Source organism: Epinephelus moara, chromosome 6 (genome assembly GCF_006386435.1).
Source record: "Epinephelus moara isolate mb chromosome 6, YSFRI_EMoa_1.0, whole genome shotgun sequence".
NCBI classification, from domain to species: Eukaryota; Metazoa; Chordata; class Actinopteri; order Perciformes; family Serranidae; genus Epinephelus; species Epinephelus moara.
Window position 1 is genome coordinate 37,351,581 of NC_065511.1, and position 17,649 is coordinate 37,369,229.

The 17,649-nt window shown below is 41.1% G+C and overlaps 1 protein-coding gene across 9 annotated transcripts in view; it reads right to left on the reverse strand.

The window, feature by feature from the left end:
* Nucleotides 1–9,457: 9,457 nt before the first annotated feature.
* The window catches only part of LOC126391464 (DNA-binding protein SATB1), a 68,435-nt gene continuing 60,243 nt past the window's right edge, over nucleotides 9,458–17,649 (reverse strand). For all 9 annotated transcript variants that reach the window (XM_050046263.1, XM_050046260.1, XM_050046262.1 and 6 more), the window contains 2 exons: nucleotides 14,857–15,066; nucleotides 9,458–12,188 (listed from right to left, as the gene is read on the reverse strand). In XM_050046263.1, the coding sequence (XP_049902220.1) occupies nucleotides 11,547–12,188; nucleotides 14,857–15,066 (852 nt within the window). In that variant the 3' untranslated portion in view covers nucleotides 9,458–11,546. The remainder of the gene's footprint in view (nucleotides 12,189–14,856; nucleotides 15,067–17,649) is intronic.

Sequence of the window (17,649 nt, forward strand, 5' to 3'; positions counted from 1 at the left end):
AGGTCTGGGAAAGTAAAGTAACGTGGGTTAGAGTTAAGAAAAGTAAAGTTATGTAGGTTAGGTTTAGAAAAGTAAAGTTACGTCGTTTAGGTTTAGAAAAGTAAAGTTACGTAGGCTAGGTTTGGTAAGGTAAAGTTACGTAGATTAGGTCTGGGAAAGTAAAGTAACATAGGTTAGAGTTACGAATAGTAAAGTTACGTAGGTTAGGTTTAGAAAAGTAAAGTAACGTAGGTTAGAGTTACGAAAAGTAAAGTTACATAGGTTAGGTTTATAAAAGTAAAGTAATGTAGATTAGAGTTAAGAAAAGTAAAGTTACATAGGTTAGGTTTAGAAAAGTAAAGTAACATAGGCTAGGTTTAGAAAAGTAAAGTAACATAGGTTAGAGTTTAGAAAAGTAAAGTTACGTAGGTTAGGTTTAGAAAAGTAAAGTAACATAGGTTAGAGTTTAGAAATGTAAAGTTACGTAGGTTAGGTTTAGAAAAGTAAAGTAATGTAGATTAGAGTTAAGAAAAGTAAAGTTACATAGGTTAGGTATATGAAAGTAAAGTTATGTAGGTTAGGTTTAGAAAAGTAAAGTTACGTAGGCTAGGTTTGGTAAGGTAAAGTTACGTAGATTAGGTCTGGGAAAGTAAAGTAACGTAGGTTAGCTTAAGAAAAGTAAAGTACGTAGGTTAGGTCTGGGAAAGTAAAGTAACGTAGGTTAGTTTTAGAAAAGTAAAGTAACAAATTAGGTCTGGGAAAGTAAATTTACGTAAGTTAGTTTTGGGAAAGTAAGGTTGCGTGAGTTAGATTTGAGAAAGTAAAGTTACGGAGGTTAGGTTTAGAAAAGTAAAGTTATGTAGGTTAGGTTTAGAAAAGTAAAGTTACGTAGGCTAGGTTTGGTAAGGTAAAATTACGTAGATTAGGTCTGGGAAAGTAAAGTAACGTAGGTTAGAGTTTAGAAAAGTAAAGTTACGTAGGTTAGCTTAAGAAAAGTAAAGTACGTAGGTTAGGTCTGGGAAAGTAAAGTAACGTAGGTTAGTTTTAGAAAAGTAAAGTAACAGATTAGATCTGGGAAAGTAAATTTACGTAGGTTAGTTTTGGGAAAGTAAAGTAACGTAGGTTAGTTTTAGAAAAGTAAAGTAACAGATTAGGTCTGGGAAAGTAAATTTACGTAGGTTAGTTTTGGGAAAGTAAGGTTGCGTGAGTTAGATTTGAGAAAGTAAAGTTACGGAGGTTAGGTATAGAAAAGTAAAGTTACAAAGGTTAGGTTTGAAAAAGTAAAGTAACGTAGATTGGGTTTGAGAAAGTAAAGTTATGTAGCTTAGGTTCATCATGTGATCACAGCCTTCATGATTATGTGAGTTATATACAAATTACTTGCTCAGAATTACGTGGGTTACACAGGAATTCTGGTGCATTACTGTTCATAGGTATACATATACAGTGCATGAGAACAGCTCTCGAATCCCCGGCAAAATATTTTGGTTACCCTAATCAAAATATATGTGCATTTTAAGCAATGTATCCTTACACAACAGTTTGTATGATATCCTACAAATTAGCAGCCCAGGAATGACGTTACGTCTTTAATGTAAAGTTACATAAATAACGTAAAGTTACTGAAGTTAGGTTTAAGGAAAGAAACATGGTGAAGACGTACCTTAAAATGACTCAACGTTCACATGGTTCTAAACACTGGCCTCGTGGGGAAAGTCCTATGTTTTGTGACCCATCCACCACCCCAGCCTACTTCCTAACTAGACTGCTAGGAACTATTTCCTTCTTTACTCTCATCCGCACATTTGTCACGTGATCGCAGCCTTCCAAAATACCTGGCCTATGCACAAAGTACTGGCTCATCATTAAGTAAGATATGTACGAATTTTGGAACAAATTACTTTTCGCAGGAAAACGTACAAACAGTGCATGAGAACAGCCTGTTTTAACACGTGGAGTAAAAATTGGATGAGTATAGCTTAGAGATATACTATGCAGGATTTTCCTAAAAAAGCACGGACTCATACAGAAGTAATACCTCTCATTCATGACTTATGACCCACTAAACATAAACTCAGTACGTTTATGGGTGTGTACCCCCACAGTGTCCAGGTGAGGTCGGGGGTTTATAAAAAAGGTGGCGACAAGGTGCCAGATCATTAACAGCGAGACACAGCACTGAAAAAATGCAAATATAGCGAGGTGAAATGCAGAACTTTTGCTGGTGAGCACGTTTACAAACAGTAAACGACAATCCTGCAAAGGATAACGATAATCTTGCAATGAAAATAAAAGTAATGGAGTAAAAGAATCTCAACTCTTTACACAAACTGAATTGAAAGAAAAGCATTTATCAGTCTACCACTGGATGGACGGACTTAACGTTGGTCAGTGTTTAACATTATGCAACCGCACAGGAGCTGTTCATCAGATGATGTCTGGGGATGAATGAAGTACAAGCAGTCCACAAATAAAATTACCTCTATCACTCTTTGCATGGATTCAGCTGCCTGTCTGGTCTCAAGTTGTTGCCATGACGCTATGAAGGAACCACCATGGTGAGTTAAGAGTGCGTAGTAATGTCAGGATCATACACTCCACCTACACACAAGCAAAGACAGTGATCAGATGAGTTAGTAATCTCAACATCTTTGCTGCACCAAAGTTATTTTTGGGCAATTCTTTCACAACTCTGATGATATACACCTCAGAAAAACACCTCAGTGGGAGGTACCGCCATGTGTCTGATGTACCGTCGATGGCTGAAGTGTGATTCCAAAACAAATGTACTGAGAGGAAAAAAGAAGTTTAATCAGTTCATGACACAGGAGACAGTCTATGTTGAATAGCAGAACAGCTTCGTATTAATGTTTATGTGATTTTTCAAATGATCCTGATAATGTAACGGTGAAGTGGAAGCAAACAAATTAGCACTTGTATCTTATAACCTTCAACATGTGGATCATACAAAAGAGAGATCGCTGAAACTACTGCACAGAAATAATCTTATGCTCCATAAACATTCATCACCCACCGCTGCTTCACTTTCTCTTTGTCAGAGTGGTTCAGTAGTTCACAGGCCAAGGTCAAAACCAGGAGACAAAACATCTATCCAGAAAAAGAAGCAGGCAGGTTCAGGCTGAACAGCTACAGCTGATGCTAACAAGACAATCTGGTGAGAAGCAGTGAGGATGAATCAGTGTATACTACTGGGCTGATTAGGGTAAATGGGAAGCAGGTGAGTCAGTGAAGGTCAGGTGGTGGAAACGGCAGTAAAGGGGTTACTGCAGGACAGCAGTGGTTGGATCTAGAATGACATGAGTTTAGCAGTGCAACAGAATAAATGTGATCTGGTTGACATTGTGGTGAATTTCAGGGAGCAGAGTTTTGCCCATATTTGTGTTAAGTTAAAAAAATAAAAATGACCCTCTCTTTTAGTTTCATTCAGTCTTGGTCTTTTGAAACTTGTATTCTTGACACGACCATTTGACGGCACGAAAGTAAAGAATTTTCAAACCCAATCACCTGAAAAAATATTGCCATTGTACGTTTCTCCAAACCATGGACGTTATTATGAAGCAGATTTGAACTTGTTGCTAGTAGTTATGGTTAGGAAAATATCTTGTTTACCTGGCTTTGGTGGGATAAACCTCACTAGAAAAACGATATCTTGGTAAGAAATGCAAGAAACACAGCGATGTCTTGGTGATAAACAGCCACTTGTTGTGCCACTATTCCCACTGGAAAAACAGCGCCGGGTCGCTACAAAACACCCATGTTTGGTGCCTTAAAATCTGCTGTAAAAACAATGAGGAGCGGCTAAAACACAACCAGTTTTGTTGTTTGTTGGTCTCGGACGGTGGTCCGCAGCTTGGCAGGCATCTTGCTTATATATAACACCATTAACCAGATGAAAAAGTTAGCTTAGCTTAGCTTGGTTAGCCTAGCTTGGTTAGCTTAGCGTACTCTTCTTACAATCTTTTCTTGAAAAAACCCATAAAATCAATCATTCTTTGTCTTCTTTGCGCAGCACTTTGCATTGAGCACTTTGATTGGCTGTTAAACACTACAGGAAACAGTAATGTCACCACTAAAATAAGACAACAAATTACTGTCTGTGTCGCAGCCATATAGAAATGAAACTGACAGAGTCAAAACAAAACAAACGCTTTTTAAAAATCTGATTCATGCAGTCGAGCCCTCGGCTGTTTGAAATGAGTCAGATTCTTCATCGCTGGTTCAGAAACACAAACTGAAGAGTTCACTGGAGGCATCGGATCAATCGCAGGAGAAGAAGAAAACCCTCAGCAGGAAGTCTAGAGCCACTTCTTCAAGTTACTGTGTACTTCACCTTAAAAACATGAATTTGATATGTATGAAATGTGCAAACGTAACATAGTCATGGTTTGCAGAAACATACAATGTCAACGTTTTCTTCTGGTGACTGGGCTGCAAATTTTGCACACTTCAGCATTGTTGTACTGAAAGTCAGTATGATGGGCATTAACGTTTAGTCTAGTAGATCCAAGGCCGGCTGTGTTTTAGTCCTTGTTTTATCAGTTTTTACTAAATATAGACCCTTTTACTGTTAGTAAACAGTATGACTTTTTGTGTGGGCGGGGCTTAGCTGGCGCTAGCTAGCAAGTTCTGTTGCCTTGTTTTAGACAATAGTGCCGAAGTCACGCCCCTTCCGGTGAAGCTCATGGGACCTTAGATCGGAAAAAATATGAATGGCAGTGAATGAGGAGAGAAATATTATCTTTTGTTCCCATTTGAGTTGCGACATGAAATCCAAATATGTCGTTAATGAATTTAAAACATAAATTTTAAGGTCAAGAAAGTCATACTTTGTGGTAAAACTGTTGAGATATAAGCTTTTGAAAAAAACGTAATTAGAAAAACTACACAGGAGGCGGTCGCGTATGTGACGTCATAGCTTTCGCTCGCTTCCAGCAGCTTGGAGTGACTGCAGCCTGGCACAAAACACACAGACATCTTCAATCACAAATCGATTAATCATAAAACAGTGGAATTTCAGCGGGGAGGCCAAGCTGCAGGAAGCTAGCGAAAGCTATGACGTCACATACGCGACCTCCTCCTGTGTACTCTTGAGTCTTTCTAATTAAAAAGCTTATATCTCACCAGTTTTACCACAAAGTATGACTTTCTTGACCTTAAAATTTATGTTTTAAATACATTAACAATTTAGATTTCATGTCGCAAGTCAAACGGGAACAAAAGATAATATTGCTCTCCCCATTCACTGCCATTCATATTTTTTCCGATCTAAGGTCCCATGAGCTCTACCGGAAGGGGCGTGACTTCGGCACTCTATGGAGGAAGATGATACGAGTGGTGCGTTCAGAAATACTCATCCTGAATGCCGGAGGGCACTCTGACACAAACTGGTAAATTTGGAACGTTGTCTGAATGTACCGTTCAGTCATCCAGAGCACCGCACTCTTGGAGTGGCAGAGCACCAAGCAGAGTGAATGTGTGATTAATTTAACCTTTGGTAAATTATGTAGAAATATAACGCTCCATTTCTTGGACCAACAGGGCTCTCATTTTAGTGTAGAGCGTCAGACTGAATTTACCAACGCACCATGTCAGGTCACTCACTCTCCGGGACCTCAGCAAACACTGACCAACAGGACCAGACGTTGACCTGTATGCTCTCACTCAGTGGATGGATGATGTCACAGGAAGCCAATCTTACAAAGGAGCACGACACTTGAACGGTTTCCTCTGGTTTGTTTAGCTATTGAAGCTAACGTTAGCTAATACGAAATCCAAACCGCCCCAGTTTCTGATGAGGTGGACATGATAACCCTTAATACACATAACGTTATTCATCCCTACAACAGGAAACACTTTCTCCCTAACCTGATATGAAGTGTGCGCTGCACATGGGAGCATTTTTGATGATGGCCTCCGTCCAGTCCTTTGGTCTTTGGCCCTTTGGTTTTTCACACTTTTTTTTTTTTTATCTCATTGCTTTCTAAAGTTGTTGTGATTCCCGTTGCAAAGGGACACTGATCAACACAGTAAACAAGATCCCATCTTACACTGAGAGCTCTATAGGCCTCTGTAGGGTCAAAGAACGTGAAGAGCAAAAATGTGCAAATCACCTGCAAATTTGGTTTTTAAAAACACTCATATTTTAATACTGTTAATTAGTATAATTAGCCAAACTAAACAGATAAATACATACACAGCCAGGAAAACAAAACACAACAACAAAAAAGAAGGAAAATGAACAGCTGTGGAACAACTGATCACATGTCACCAGGCGCGCAGTCCATCCGTCTAAAACTGCTCAGATGCTTCTCTTGATCTTGGAAAGTTTATACTCCTCATCACATGTTGGAACAAATGTTCCCCACAAGGACAACATGTCTGCGTTCTCCTGCACCTCAGCTCCTGTTTATGTCATGTCCACTTCTCACATCATCCTCATGATTCTATAACATTCTTTAACTAATTGTTGAATGTTGTATATTAGGCTGATGAGTGCTAATGCTGGCTTAAGTACCACATGTGACGGATTATGTAACAGAAAAACTGCGAGGGACCGAGCCAAGTCGTGAGCCGCTCCTCTCCTGGTTTACCCAACAGTGAGACACTTGACAGTCTGGCAGAGAGACGAGTTTCAGACCACCTCTTTCAGAGTTGTTAAGTGATGTACAACACAAGCTGGAAAAACACACACGCATGCACACACACACGCAGAATATGATGCTCACTTGAAATCTGGATTCATAAAGCCCAAACTCCTGTTTCTCCAGTATTCCCTCAAGTCATCTGTGAAGTGTTAATGTGCACCGTTGATTGACATCTTCATGAGCACTCTGGGGGTTTGTGTTCACTGGAGCATGTATACGTTCTTTAAATGTGTCCATCCTGCAGATGTGCATCCTCGCAATAAAAAAAAAGCACATTATTGGAATAACTTACACCTATTAGAAGTGATAAAAGTTTGACTTAAGTATTTCATCACTGCTGTTTGGTTTCAGATTGTCACGTTAGTGCCGTGTCTGTTGAGCATTTCACCAGCGGCAGGATGACGTACATTTACTGAGGTACTCTATTTTAATTAACTGGACTTGAATATTTCTATTAAATGCCATGGTGTACTTTTTCTGCCTTCGCACCCCTGCAGTCATTCTTCACATGTTTTATATAAATGTCTGCATGTGTGCGTATGCGTGTGCACTGTGTATTTGTGCATGTCCCTTTATCTCATGATAATCCTTTTGCTCAATCATGCTTGTTGTAAAGCACTTTGGCACTAACGCTCAATAAATGAATTTGACCTTGACCTTTTACTCCACTACAATTTCAATTTTGGGAATACTGTACTTTCTTTACATTTATGATGTGACAGCGTAAATCACTAGTTACTTTACAGATTAAGATTTTACAAACAAAACATGTCTTGAGTTAAAAAAATAAGTATTATACATTAAAATACCCAAAAGTATATAGAATATTTTAAATTAGCTCCACCACAGTTACAACATTGAAACGTTACTTATGAATTAATGCACCAATATTAGCAACACAATAATATGGTGTATGATTATATATATTTTCTGCATTATAAGTACATTAGTAAGGCGGCAAGTGTCATTTTGACACTGTGGAGGGGACACATATGTAACAGGGTTTTTAAAGGTTTGCCGCCAGAATAAATTGAGCATCACTTAAAGATAGAAAACAGCGACTGGCCGGCTCACTCAGTGTAAAAGTTTCGACTAGCGTTTCAAGTAGAGAGTTGTGTGACACCCTGATGAAGACTCTAGTCGAAACGCCCCACCCTTTAAGAGCACCTAATTTTTTTTACATCTAACTACCCGATGCTAACCCGGTGCAGCACTCCCTATTTTTCGTCATCATATTGAGCATCAAACACTTAATTTTTCTGCATTCTGTTGAATTATTTCTGCACCAATTTGTGCCCTTTCTGCATCACTTAATGTTGTAAATGTCTTTAATATTGTCAAAATAAAAGTCCTCTGCTACCTTCATGTTTTTACTGGGGGAGACAAACGCACATGTTCTAAATATTGAAGCGGACACGTCCCCTGAAACCCTCTCCTTAATCTACACCTACACTTTAAGTACATTTTGCTCAGTATATTTATGTGCCTTTACACTGGTGACTTTATGAATGCATGAATCTACTTATAATGCAGTATTTTATACTGCAGTGTTGCTGATTACACCCTCCAACGCTGATTTTTACAAACACGAGGCAAAGCGCTCACTGTTCAAAATTTCCACCCACATTTCTTTCCTGAACAGTGATGATATAAATGATTTTCCTTTAAATGTGACTTATTAATGGATTAAATGAAGTGCATGTCCTCTTTTATTATTTCTGTGCACAGCCATGTGCCTCCTCTGACAGCTAAATATTGTCAACATATCTGCAAATCTGACTGAGTTAAAATGAAGCTTTATTTGGCCTCGGTAACTCCACCCAAACCTCAGCAGGCCACATGCACCAACTGGAGCTTTTATGTGGAAACTGTTTATTTGCCGCGACATAAAATATTTCTACAAATATCACAAGAAGATTCTGTATCTGCTCAGCCTTTTTTTCTCCCTTCTCTCCCAAAAGTGGCACACCGCAGCATGATGTGGCATCATCTATGAATGCTTTCTGGGAAACTTATCTTGTGTAGCCTGCTAATTTTTTAAAATAAGCAACAGCATGAGGAGCCCGGGGTAACAGAGTCAGTGATTCATCAGTCACCATTCTTGTCGTAATTATGATTTCTATTTTGACATCTGGGGAAAGTCTTTGAAGTGCGTTTGATGCCGTGGAGAGCCGGCGAACAGCCTAATGGAGACGGAGTTTAGAAACTGTTGCCAGTCTTCTCTGAGCAATCACCCATGATACCCACCCGTGGCGAAACTCCAGCGTTTAGCACAGAACTGGAGCTCTCTGGTTGGGAGACAGCGGTTTTTGATCCTGTTCAGCTCGTCATCCACTAAAAAAGGAGCTGAAAAGTCTTTCACAGCTGAATGTGGACAGTGGTTTTTGTATTTCTGAATCTTAAAATTCCCTCTACGCCTCAGAGAGCATCAGGAAAATTCTTGTGGCCACCTCTAAATTCAAAAACCACTGTTCTAGGGAAGTATTAGCCATCTGTGTAGAAAAACCTTTCCTAAGTCTGAGGCAAATATGGCTGATCCTTGTGAAAACAGTGATAATGAAGAGGAGCATTACGCCGGAGTTCCTGTTGTTTGTTGGTGCCTTCACCTCTGTTTGTCAGTGAGTAAGTCACTTGTAATGTCAGAAAATCTGGAAATAATGACGCTTAATGGCGCCTCTCTACTTTGTCATGTCTCAGTTTTTTTTTTACCTCCTGACATGTGTCGTCCCCCAGAGAGCGTCTGACACTTCTTGTACATGTTTTATGTGATTTTCTTTTCCTCTGAACACACACACTGTTACACTCTGGCTTTTTATTCATGAAAAAAAAGAAAAAAAAAGAAAAAAAAAAGAGCAGAAACATCAAGGGAACGCCGGCCCAGACTGGCTGGCACATATCGCAGGGTGTTAACAGGTGAGGGTAATTTCCTAAAGGTGCAGACACCTGGCCTCACCTGGGGTTCACGGCGAGGTCAGGACACCTGTGCTGTTTTCTATCTTAACTCCCTGCAGAGGGCTTTTGCTATTACAGGTGTTCACACCTAACATTTATTTATTTCAGATTTCACAGGTGCTTCAGATACACTCAGCAGGAGAAGTGAAGATGCAGTAGAAGAGCCCCGGGGTACAGTCGGTCTGAGAGGAAGAGGCACGACAGATTTTTTTTTTTTGTATGGTGAGCTCTTGCACAAACTTCAAATATATTTACAATAATAAACAATCAATGATTCATAAGATGTGATATTTACAGTTATTACAAATAACGTGTTCAGTGACTGCTGCTGGAGGAGTCTGGAAGTTGATATCTCTTAGCAGAAGATTTAAAAACAATTCACATTGTTTCGTCTTTTGTTTGCAGAGGAGGAAAAAAAAAAGATCCCACTCTGGTGTCAAAAGAGTCTGGTCAAGTTAATGCCAAGAAATCTGTGGTACAATACAAACAGTTTAATTGTGTAATTAACAATCAATAACCACTTCTAGTTAGAACATTTCTGCAGAAAGGAACCGAGAAACACTTATAAAACAGTCAGTTGTAACAAAATAACTGGTGTTCTCATTGAAATAAACTCATAAAAAAGAAACACTTTTATACAGAATATTTATACAGGAATAGCTTTTTGAATTGGATTGTTAACCAAAGGAAGACACATCGCAGACATCGATTTTCACACAGATTGCATATGTTTTTCTCTCTAAGGTGTTCTATAGGTTAGTCATTTTACCTAAGCTTATTTGCATGATAGTAAAAATTGCATACAACATTAATTGTGAAGCTTGTAGCATGAGTTGCTCGACATACAGCACTTTTTATAGGCAACCTTTAAAGCACATTTCTCCATTTAAAACGTTTAAGACACTTTTTGTTTTTACTGCCCATCGAAACCACATTTATAAATAGAAAAAAGGTCGGTGGAATTTTAAAAAAAGCTCTACGCAACATAAACTTTTTAAAAAAAGTAATTACATCAGAAACACTGCATGAACTGCAAATAAATAATGTCGGACAACATAAACATGGTGTAATTCACATTTCTAACTGTGTGGCAATTCAGAGAGTTACAGTGACAAAGGTTTTGCAAAATAATCTAACATCGGCAGTGCCGTATAGTACAAGGCATTTGTTGGCATAGTTTCTTTAAGACTGTATTTTTTTTTTACAGTTACAATATAATGTCTATATATATATATTTATATTTCCTCCCTAACAAATAATATGTAAAGACTGAGCTATTCTCGGAGATTCACCTGGGCTGGGTGATCGCGCTCCAGAGTTTGGAGTGATCCATAATCACATTATGCGCTTTTTAAAAGAATAACTAATCTGCCAGCAGGCTCCAGACTTGATACCTCATAATTAAGGCCTTGTCAACCACTTGGTCCTTGATTTCATTTGCTATTTAAAAAAAAAAAGAAAAGAAAAAAAAATCCAGTTAAACATCACATACGTAAACACCTATCAAAGTCCTAGCAAACTCCAGGGGGACTTTTTTCTTTTTAAATATAATCAGTAGCTCAAAAAGATAAAGTAAGTCAGTGTAAAACAACAGACATAGAGTGCAGTCAGCAAATATCCACGGCAACATACTTAGAATAATTTTTTGTGCAGATTATTTAAATGATGCATCAGTCTTTACAGTGAATAATACAAGTTTTACAAAATCCAAAAAGTAGTACTTGAGTCTGAAATGGGCTTTCCAGTGTGTGAACACTCACTTCACATAGTCAGTCTGATATATATAAACACTCCTCATATAGTCCAGACGCTGTACTGATTAAAAACACTACTTTTCTTTATTTGCAGTGTGGTGGTTCTGTGTCGGCCAGAGCGGTACATTGAGCACAGTCACCAGTCTGTATGTGTGCACAAGAAAACTCTCGGTATGTGTTCAGACGGGCGAGAGTCCTACTCCTTGGCCTCGTGCTCTGACTCTGACTGGGCCTCGGCGCCTCGGGCCAGCTGCTCCTCGATCTTGATGGAGAAGATGGTGCTGTTGGTCTGCGTGCTGTCGTCCAGCTCCTTCAGCAGCTCTCCGCTCTCCCTGAAGTCCGTCAGCTCCTCCTCGAAGGCCGGGCTGCTGCTGCTGCTGCTGCTGCTGGTGTTGGTGTTGGTGGTGGCTGCGGTGCTGCTGCTGCTGTTGTTGTTGTTGTTGTTGTTGTTGCTGGGCTCCTTGGGCGCCTTGGCTGGATGATTGATGTAGAAGCGCTGGTTCTGGAAGAACTTGATGATGGTGAGCTTGGGCAGGTCCAGCTGGGCCGACAGGGTGTGGATGGCCTCCTCGTCAGGATACAGGCCCACGTCCTGGATGAAGCTCTGCAGGATGCCAAGGGCCTCCAGGGAGATCTTCCCTCCGCAGGTGCGGGACTTGATGCCCCCTCCGCGGCTGCCCTCGTCCTCCGTCTCTGCCGGGGAGGCAGTGGAGGGCTGGCGAGGCGGCAACCGGGGGCCGGTGGTGGGCTGCAGTTGCTGCAAGGGCTGCTGAGACAAGAGGGGTTGGGAGGGGTGCTGGAGGGACAGGGAGGGCTGCTGTGACTGGGGCGGCGGAGCCTGCAGTGGGAAAAAAAGGGGGAAGAGAAAGGAGACGGGGATGTTATCAGTGAACACTTATCGGCGCCTTAATAAGGCCTTTCATTAAAATCAATTGAGTTGTGAGGAAAAATGGGCCCGCTGTGTATAGAACAGGCACTTGGTTGAAGGAATTTTCCATGTAATATCTCAGTGAATGTAATCAGTTCTGCAGATATGATTTTTTTTCCTTTTTTGGTAGTGGGAGATTGTGTCTCTCATTGTGGGGGGAGAGGCAACACACACACGCACACACATGAACTCAAAAGACACACTCAGCCCTACACACAGTGGGAAACTGGCCTCTCTATTATAGCCTCTGCTGCTTATCAGGCTCTATTGCCAGGCAGTGATAAACAAGCTCCCTGTGCACAATTCACGTTGCGATGGTCTGGCTGATTTGCCGCAGTGTGAGAATGCTATCGATGGCTTTCACTCTGCCGTCAGAATCCCGTTAGTGTAAACACATGACACATTACTCGTAAAATGTCTCATTGTGTGGTTGGAGAGGGAGTGAGTGGGCAACTCGTGGTCCCTATTGACCCCGCAAAATGGGTGCTCTTTTATTTTCATTTCTGAGTCAGACACTGTAGAATAGGTGTTTCATAATGAAGTTTGCAAAACAGCACTTTGCAGGGACTCTGTTTGCCAGCTGCATAAATGCACCCAAAGATGTGATTTTACTGTACCAATATACTGAGCCATGATAGTTCTTGTTGAGCGAATGGGAGCTAATTTGGCTAATGTATCGTGTTAGTGGAGGACCGGCACAAAATATTTAAACAGCAGTCTCGTATGGACAGTTTCAAACTGCACCATTAAATCAGAAATAATCCTATTTTATCAATCTGCAGCCATTTCTGTTTGCATGCAAAGTATGCACAAAATTCCCTCATTCCTTATCTGCTGCTGAAACTGATTTGTAAAAGAAATCCTATTACCTTATTTATATCCAGTAAATGGCAGCCTTTGTGAAACACTGGCCATGTCTCCAAGTAACCAAATAACTAATCAACCACTCAGCTGTGGCGCAGACTTTTAATAGAAGTATTATTGTACTTCATTAAGATATTTCGACCGTTAACCGAGCCTGTGTGTTATTTTCTATTCATCTGCCAGATGTCTTCTATAAAGCGGCTCTGTTAAATAAGTTCAGGCTAATGATATCTTTGAAAACAGCTTTTGGTGAAAAGTAGGAACTTTTAATTGTTGCTGTGTTTCTAATTAACGAGAGTTCATAAAAACTCCAAAGTGTTGTTTATTAAGAATTCCTGAAAGATTAGTTAAGATGAAATGAACGGCTGTAAAATTATGTTTTTTACTTATTTGTTTTTGATGCAGAGAAAGCAGGGAAATACGCACAAATACAGTGAGCAGAGGTTTAACAGGAGAGAGTACAGGAATATGGGTAACGTTTAACAATCAATTTCATTATCAAGACTGATTGATTCATCTTTAAGTCCAGAGAAGCTCAAGTTGCTTTGCCTGGGGGCCTCTTTTGTAAATTAAAAGGAGGCGAGGGGCCAGTTTATAATCACACATATATAACACTTATCAGAATATACAATAAAGAAGTGACTGTTTTCAACCTTTTAATGTTTGCTGCCCTCGCTCATCTTTACCAAGAGGCTAATCCACTCACAGCAGGTCAGGTGTATGCAGGGGTGTCCCTAGGATCTGAGGACACCTTTGTTCGGGGGGGCCGGGGGATCCTCAATGGCATTTTTTTTTTTTTTTGACAAACAAGCTCTACTTTGATGCTTTTTATGCACTCCAGCACCTTATTCCCAGTGTGGATCAATTTATTTTTTATTGTGAGTTAAAAAGTCACTGGTGGGACACCTGGCACCCTGCTGCTGTAAGATAAGTACCACTGATTCTATCAAACAGGGGAAAAATGCTGATCACAATTTCCTAAATCCAAAGTTGATGTCCTCTTATATTTGTTTCATCTGACCAGCACCCTAAAACCCAAAACATACTCAGTGTACTGCCACATGAGATAAAGAGAAGGAGCAAATCTTCACATTTCAGAAGCTGGAACAAGCACATGTATGGCATTTTGTCTTAAAAGACTTGACTTCAGTGATTGATTGAATGTCAAAATAATTGCTGATTTACTTTCTGGTGATCGACTATCAATTAATCCACTTAACGTTTCGGTTCTAACCTGAATAACAGAGTAGGGGTCTGAGATTATTACGGTGCAAGAACTCTAGTTGGTCCAGAGTTCAGCCTCCTGGATCGTTACCAGCAAAAATACCACCCGACTTCCTCTTAAATATCGCATCGATTTCAAGATTCTGCTTCTCACAGTCATGATCAAACCCCGTCCTACCTGTCTGAACTCCTTCATATCTACACACCCTCCTGTACTCTGAGATCCTCTTCTGCAATCCAGCTCACATCACCATCTGCCAGCTTGACGACTGTCGGTTCTAGAGCCTTCAGCCGTTATGTATGTGTGTATCCATGCATGCAAGCTTTCTCATTGTAAAGTGTGTGAAAATAATATCTAATAAATACATTTATTTCTCACACAAACACACACACAAATCTACAAGTACTTTGGAGTGTCTGTCTTAACAGGTTGTTTCAGAGGCATCATACGTGAGCTCATTACGTCTGGGACACACGCCGTCACGCTCACCTGTAGCTGGTCCGTGGACATGTGCATCATGTGCGTCGGCCGCTCGTTGTGGTGCTGCTGCTGCCCGGCGCTGCTCTCCTGCTCGTAGATTGCGTCGCGCTCCACCTGGGCGAGGCTCAGGAAGCGGCGGATCATGGAGAGGTTCTCCCAGAGCGTCCGGTTCTCCGGAGACGGATCCTCCTTCCAACGCAGCAGCTCACAGAGCCAGCCCTGAGGGAGGGATTAGAGGGAGACACAAGGAGAGGAAGAGAAGGTCAGTAAAGCGTGACTCACATGAGCACGGGTCAAAAGAACGTATTATGAATAGTTTTACATTTGGCTGCATCTCTGAGAGTGTTTAAACTAATTTTAGGCCCAAAACTGGTTCACAGTCACCACAGTGCTTCACCTAAGAGGAGAACCAGATTATTAAATATGCTTTTCCTGGTGTTAACAAAAACACTTGCACACCCAAATGTTCTCAGGAGAGCATTAAAGTACTACGATGAAAAAGATCCAGCGTAACAACATTTCAAATAATGAAAGTAATTAATATGAAACAAAAGTTTTGCAAAACACTTTCTTACTAATCATAGTAAAAACAAACACAAACACCCTGTTGTTTCACAGTGGCTGCACCTGCAGTTAGTATGTTTTTCTCCCACAGCCAAAGACGAAGATGTGAATTAGCCAAGGTCAAGCAACACAGCAGGAAGGAACAATTTAACGTGACAAGAAACACACACACACTCGCATATTGAGTAGCACCCTTGGGAGGAGGCAAGTGACTCCCATGTTTGAAACACTCCAGCAGAGGGCCATGAAAGACAGAGCTGAGGAACAGTATGGGACAATTACAATCACAAACGCTTTATTTGATCAATACAATGGGTGCACAATGAGTCTGACCTTGATGACGGAAAGATTCAATGGGAGAGTGACACGTTACTGAAAGTGCGGGACAAAGGGGAGCATGAACTCACTTGTAGTGGAGTTAAAGCTGCACAACTGCACAGAATTACACTTTAGCAACGTGACAGATATCACTTCAGAGGTGTTTTACGATGACATGATTATTGTAATTAAAAACTAAATCAAAATTAGTTGCTAAAGTTTTTGTTTTACATGTGAAAGAAGTTGTTTCGAATGTCTGACATGACACAGATCACAGTTCATTTCACTTAACCCCAACAGGGAGCACTAATCAAACATTCATTTACATGTTACTTTGCATACATTTGCCTCCCAATTACATATCACTATTAGAAGATACTCTGAATTATGTTGATTTGAATGGAAGTGATTAACAAATCGGCAAATTATTTTGATCATCCATCAGTTGTTTCAGGCACATTTTTAAGCCAAAAGCTCTGAACACTGTCTGATATCTGAGGATCTGCTGCAGTTATTTGTCTTATAGGATAGTAAACTAAATAGTGTTTGTTTTAGGACTGATGATTGGTCACCTTTGGGTCTGGGAAACTATCACCTTCACTTTTCACAATTTTCAGACATTTCTATATATAAAAAAAGATAAATTAATCAATTGAGGGAATGAAGAACACGTTAATTAAATAAATATGGTGTGTGTGTGTGTGTGTGTGTGTGTGTGTGGTGTAAATGACAAATAAATGAACCTTAAACCTCTACGACCATGTCCTCTTTTATTTCCATTCTTGCGAGTCCTTTTTGGGCTTTTGGTTTGGTCGATTGAGGTCTTTCCAGTTTTACAGTATTCAAATGCGTGTTTGTGTTTGTTCATGGAGCTGAGCGACAAACTGAGGATTCACGACTGCACAGACAGAAGGGCTCTGCAGGGGTTGAGTGACGTGGTCTCTCAGCCTCAGACGTGATGACCTAAACCTCAGCGGGCCAGCGCATGTGTGAGTAAGAGTGACGGGAAATAACACACTGTAGTGCTGTGTGGGAGAGCGAAGAGGAGTCGGGGGAGGGGAGGGAGGGAGAAGGGGATGAAGCTACAAGAGAGCTGTAAAGGGACAGAAGTGGATGAAGAAGGAGGGACGGCCGGGGAGTGAAACCAGCGAGGAGGAAACACAGCGTCAAAGAGAAGCAGCGAGGTGTGTGAGTGGGACTGTGTATGTGTGTGTGTGTGTGTGTGTGTGTGTTACAGAGGGCTACTCGCTCAGCCGGGTAGTCTGTCCTGGCACCGTGACAGAGCGGCGCTGTAATCTCCCGGCCAGTGCGCGGCAGCACCTTTCATTTCCACAGGATTACACCGCGCTGCTGGTCCGCACACAGACACACACACATGCATACACACAGAGGGCAGAGCCACGCCGCCACACTGCATGCAAGAGATAACTCAGCAGTTTGGTTGTCCCCTGTTCCAACTCCTCCCATAAGCCACATCAAACCCAGGAGGGGTTTTGGAGGAAGCCGAGAGGGGGGAGAAAGAGAGGGAGAGAGACATAAAGACAGAGAGGCAGAGAGAGGGAGGAGAGCGGGTAGAGGGGGCCATAAAGCCTGCGTGCCCACCTTGTTCCTTTGCCACGTTTATTGTTGCGTTTTTAATTTGCATGCAGAGGGATTTGGACGGCGCTCCAGTTGGGCTGTCTGTGGTTTCAGCTGATTCGGTAGTGAGGGAGAACACACACACACGCACACACACACAGCCCGCAAACACACAAACAGACACACACAAACCACCACACACCATCTTGTCAAAGCCAGAGAAACTGTACCCCGGCCCAACGATGGAGTAATCCAACTCAAACACTCCCAAAACCAGCAGGATTAAACCCAAAGTAGCAGAGCCAATCAAACAAAGGCACGACGTGAACTCCATTTCAATGC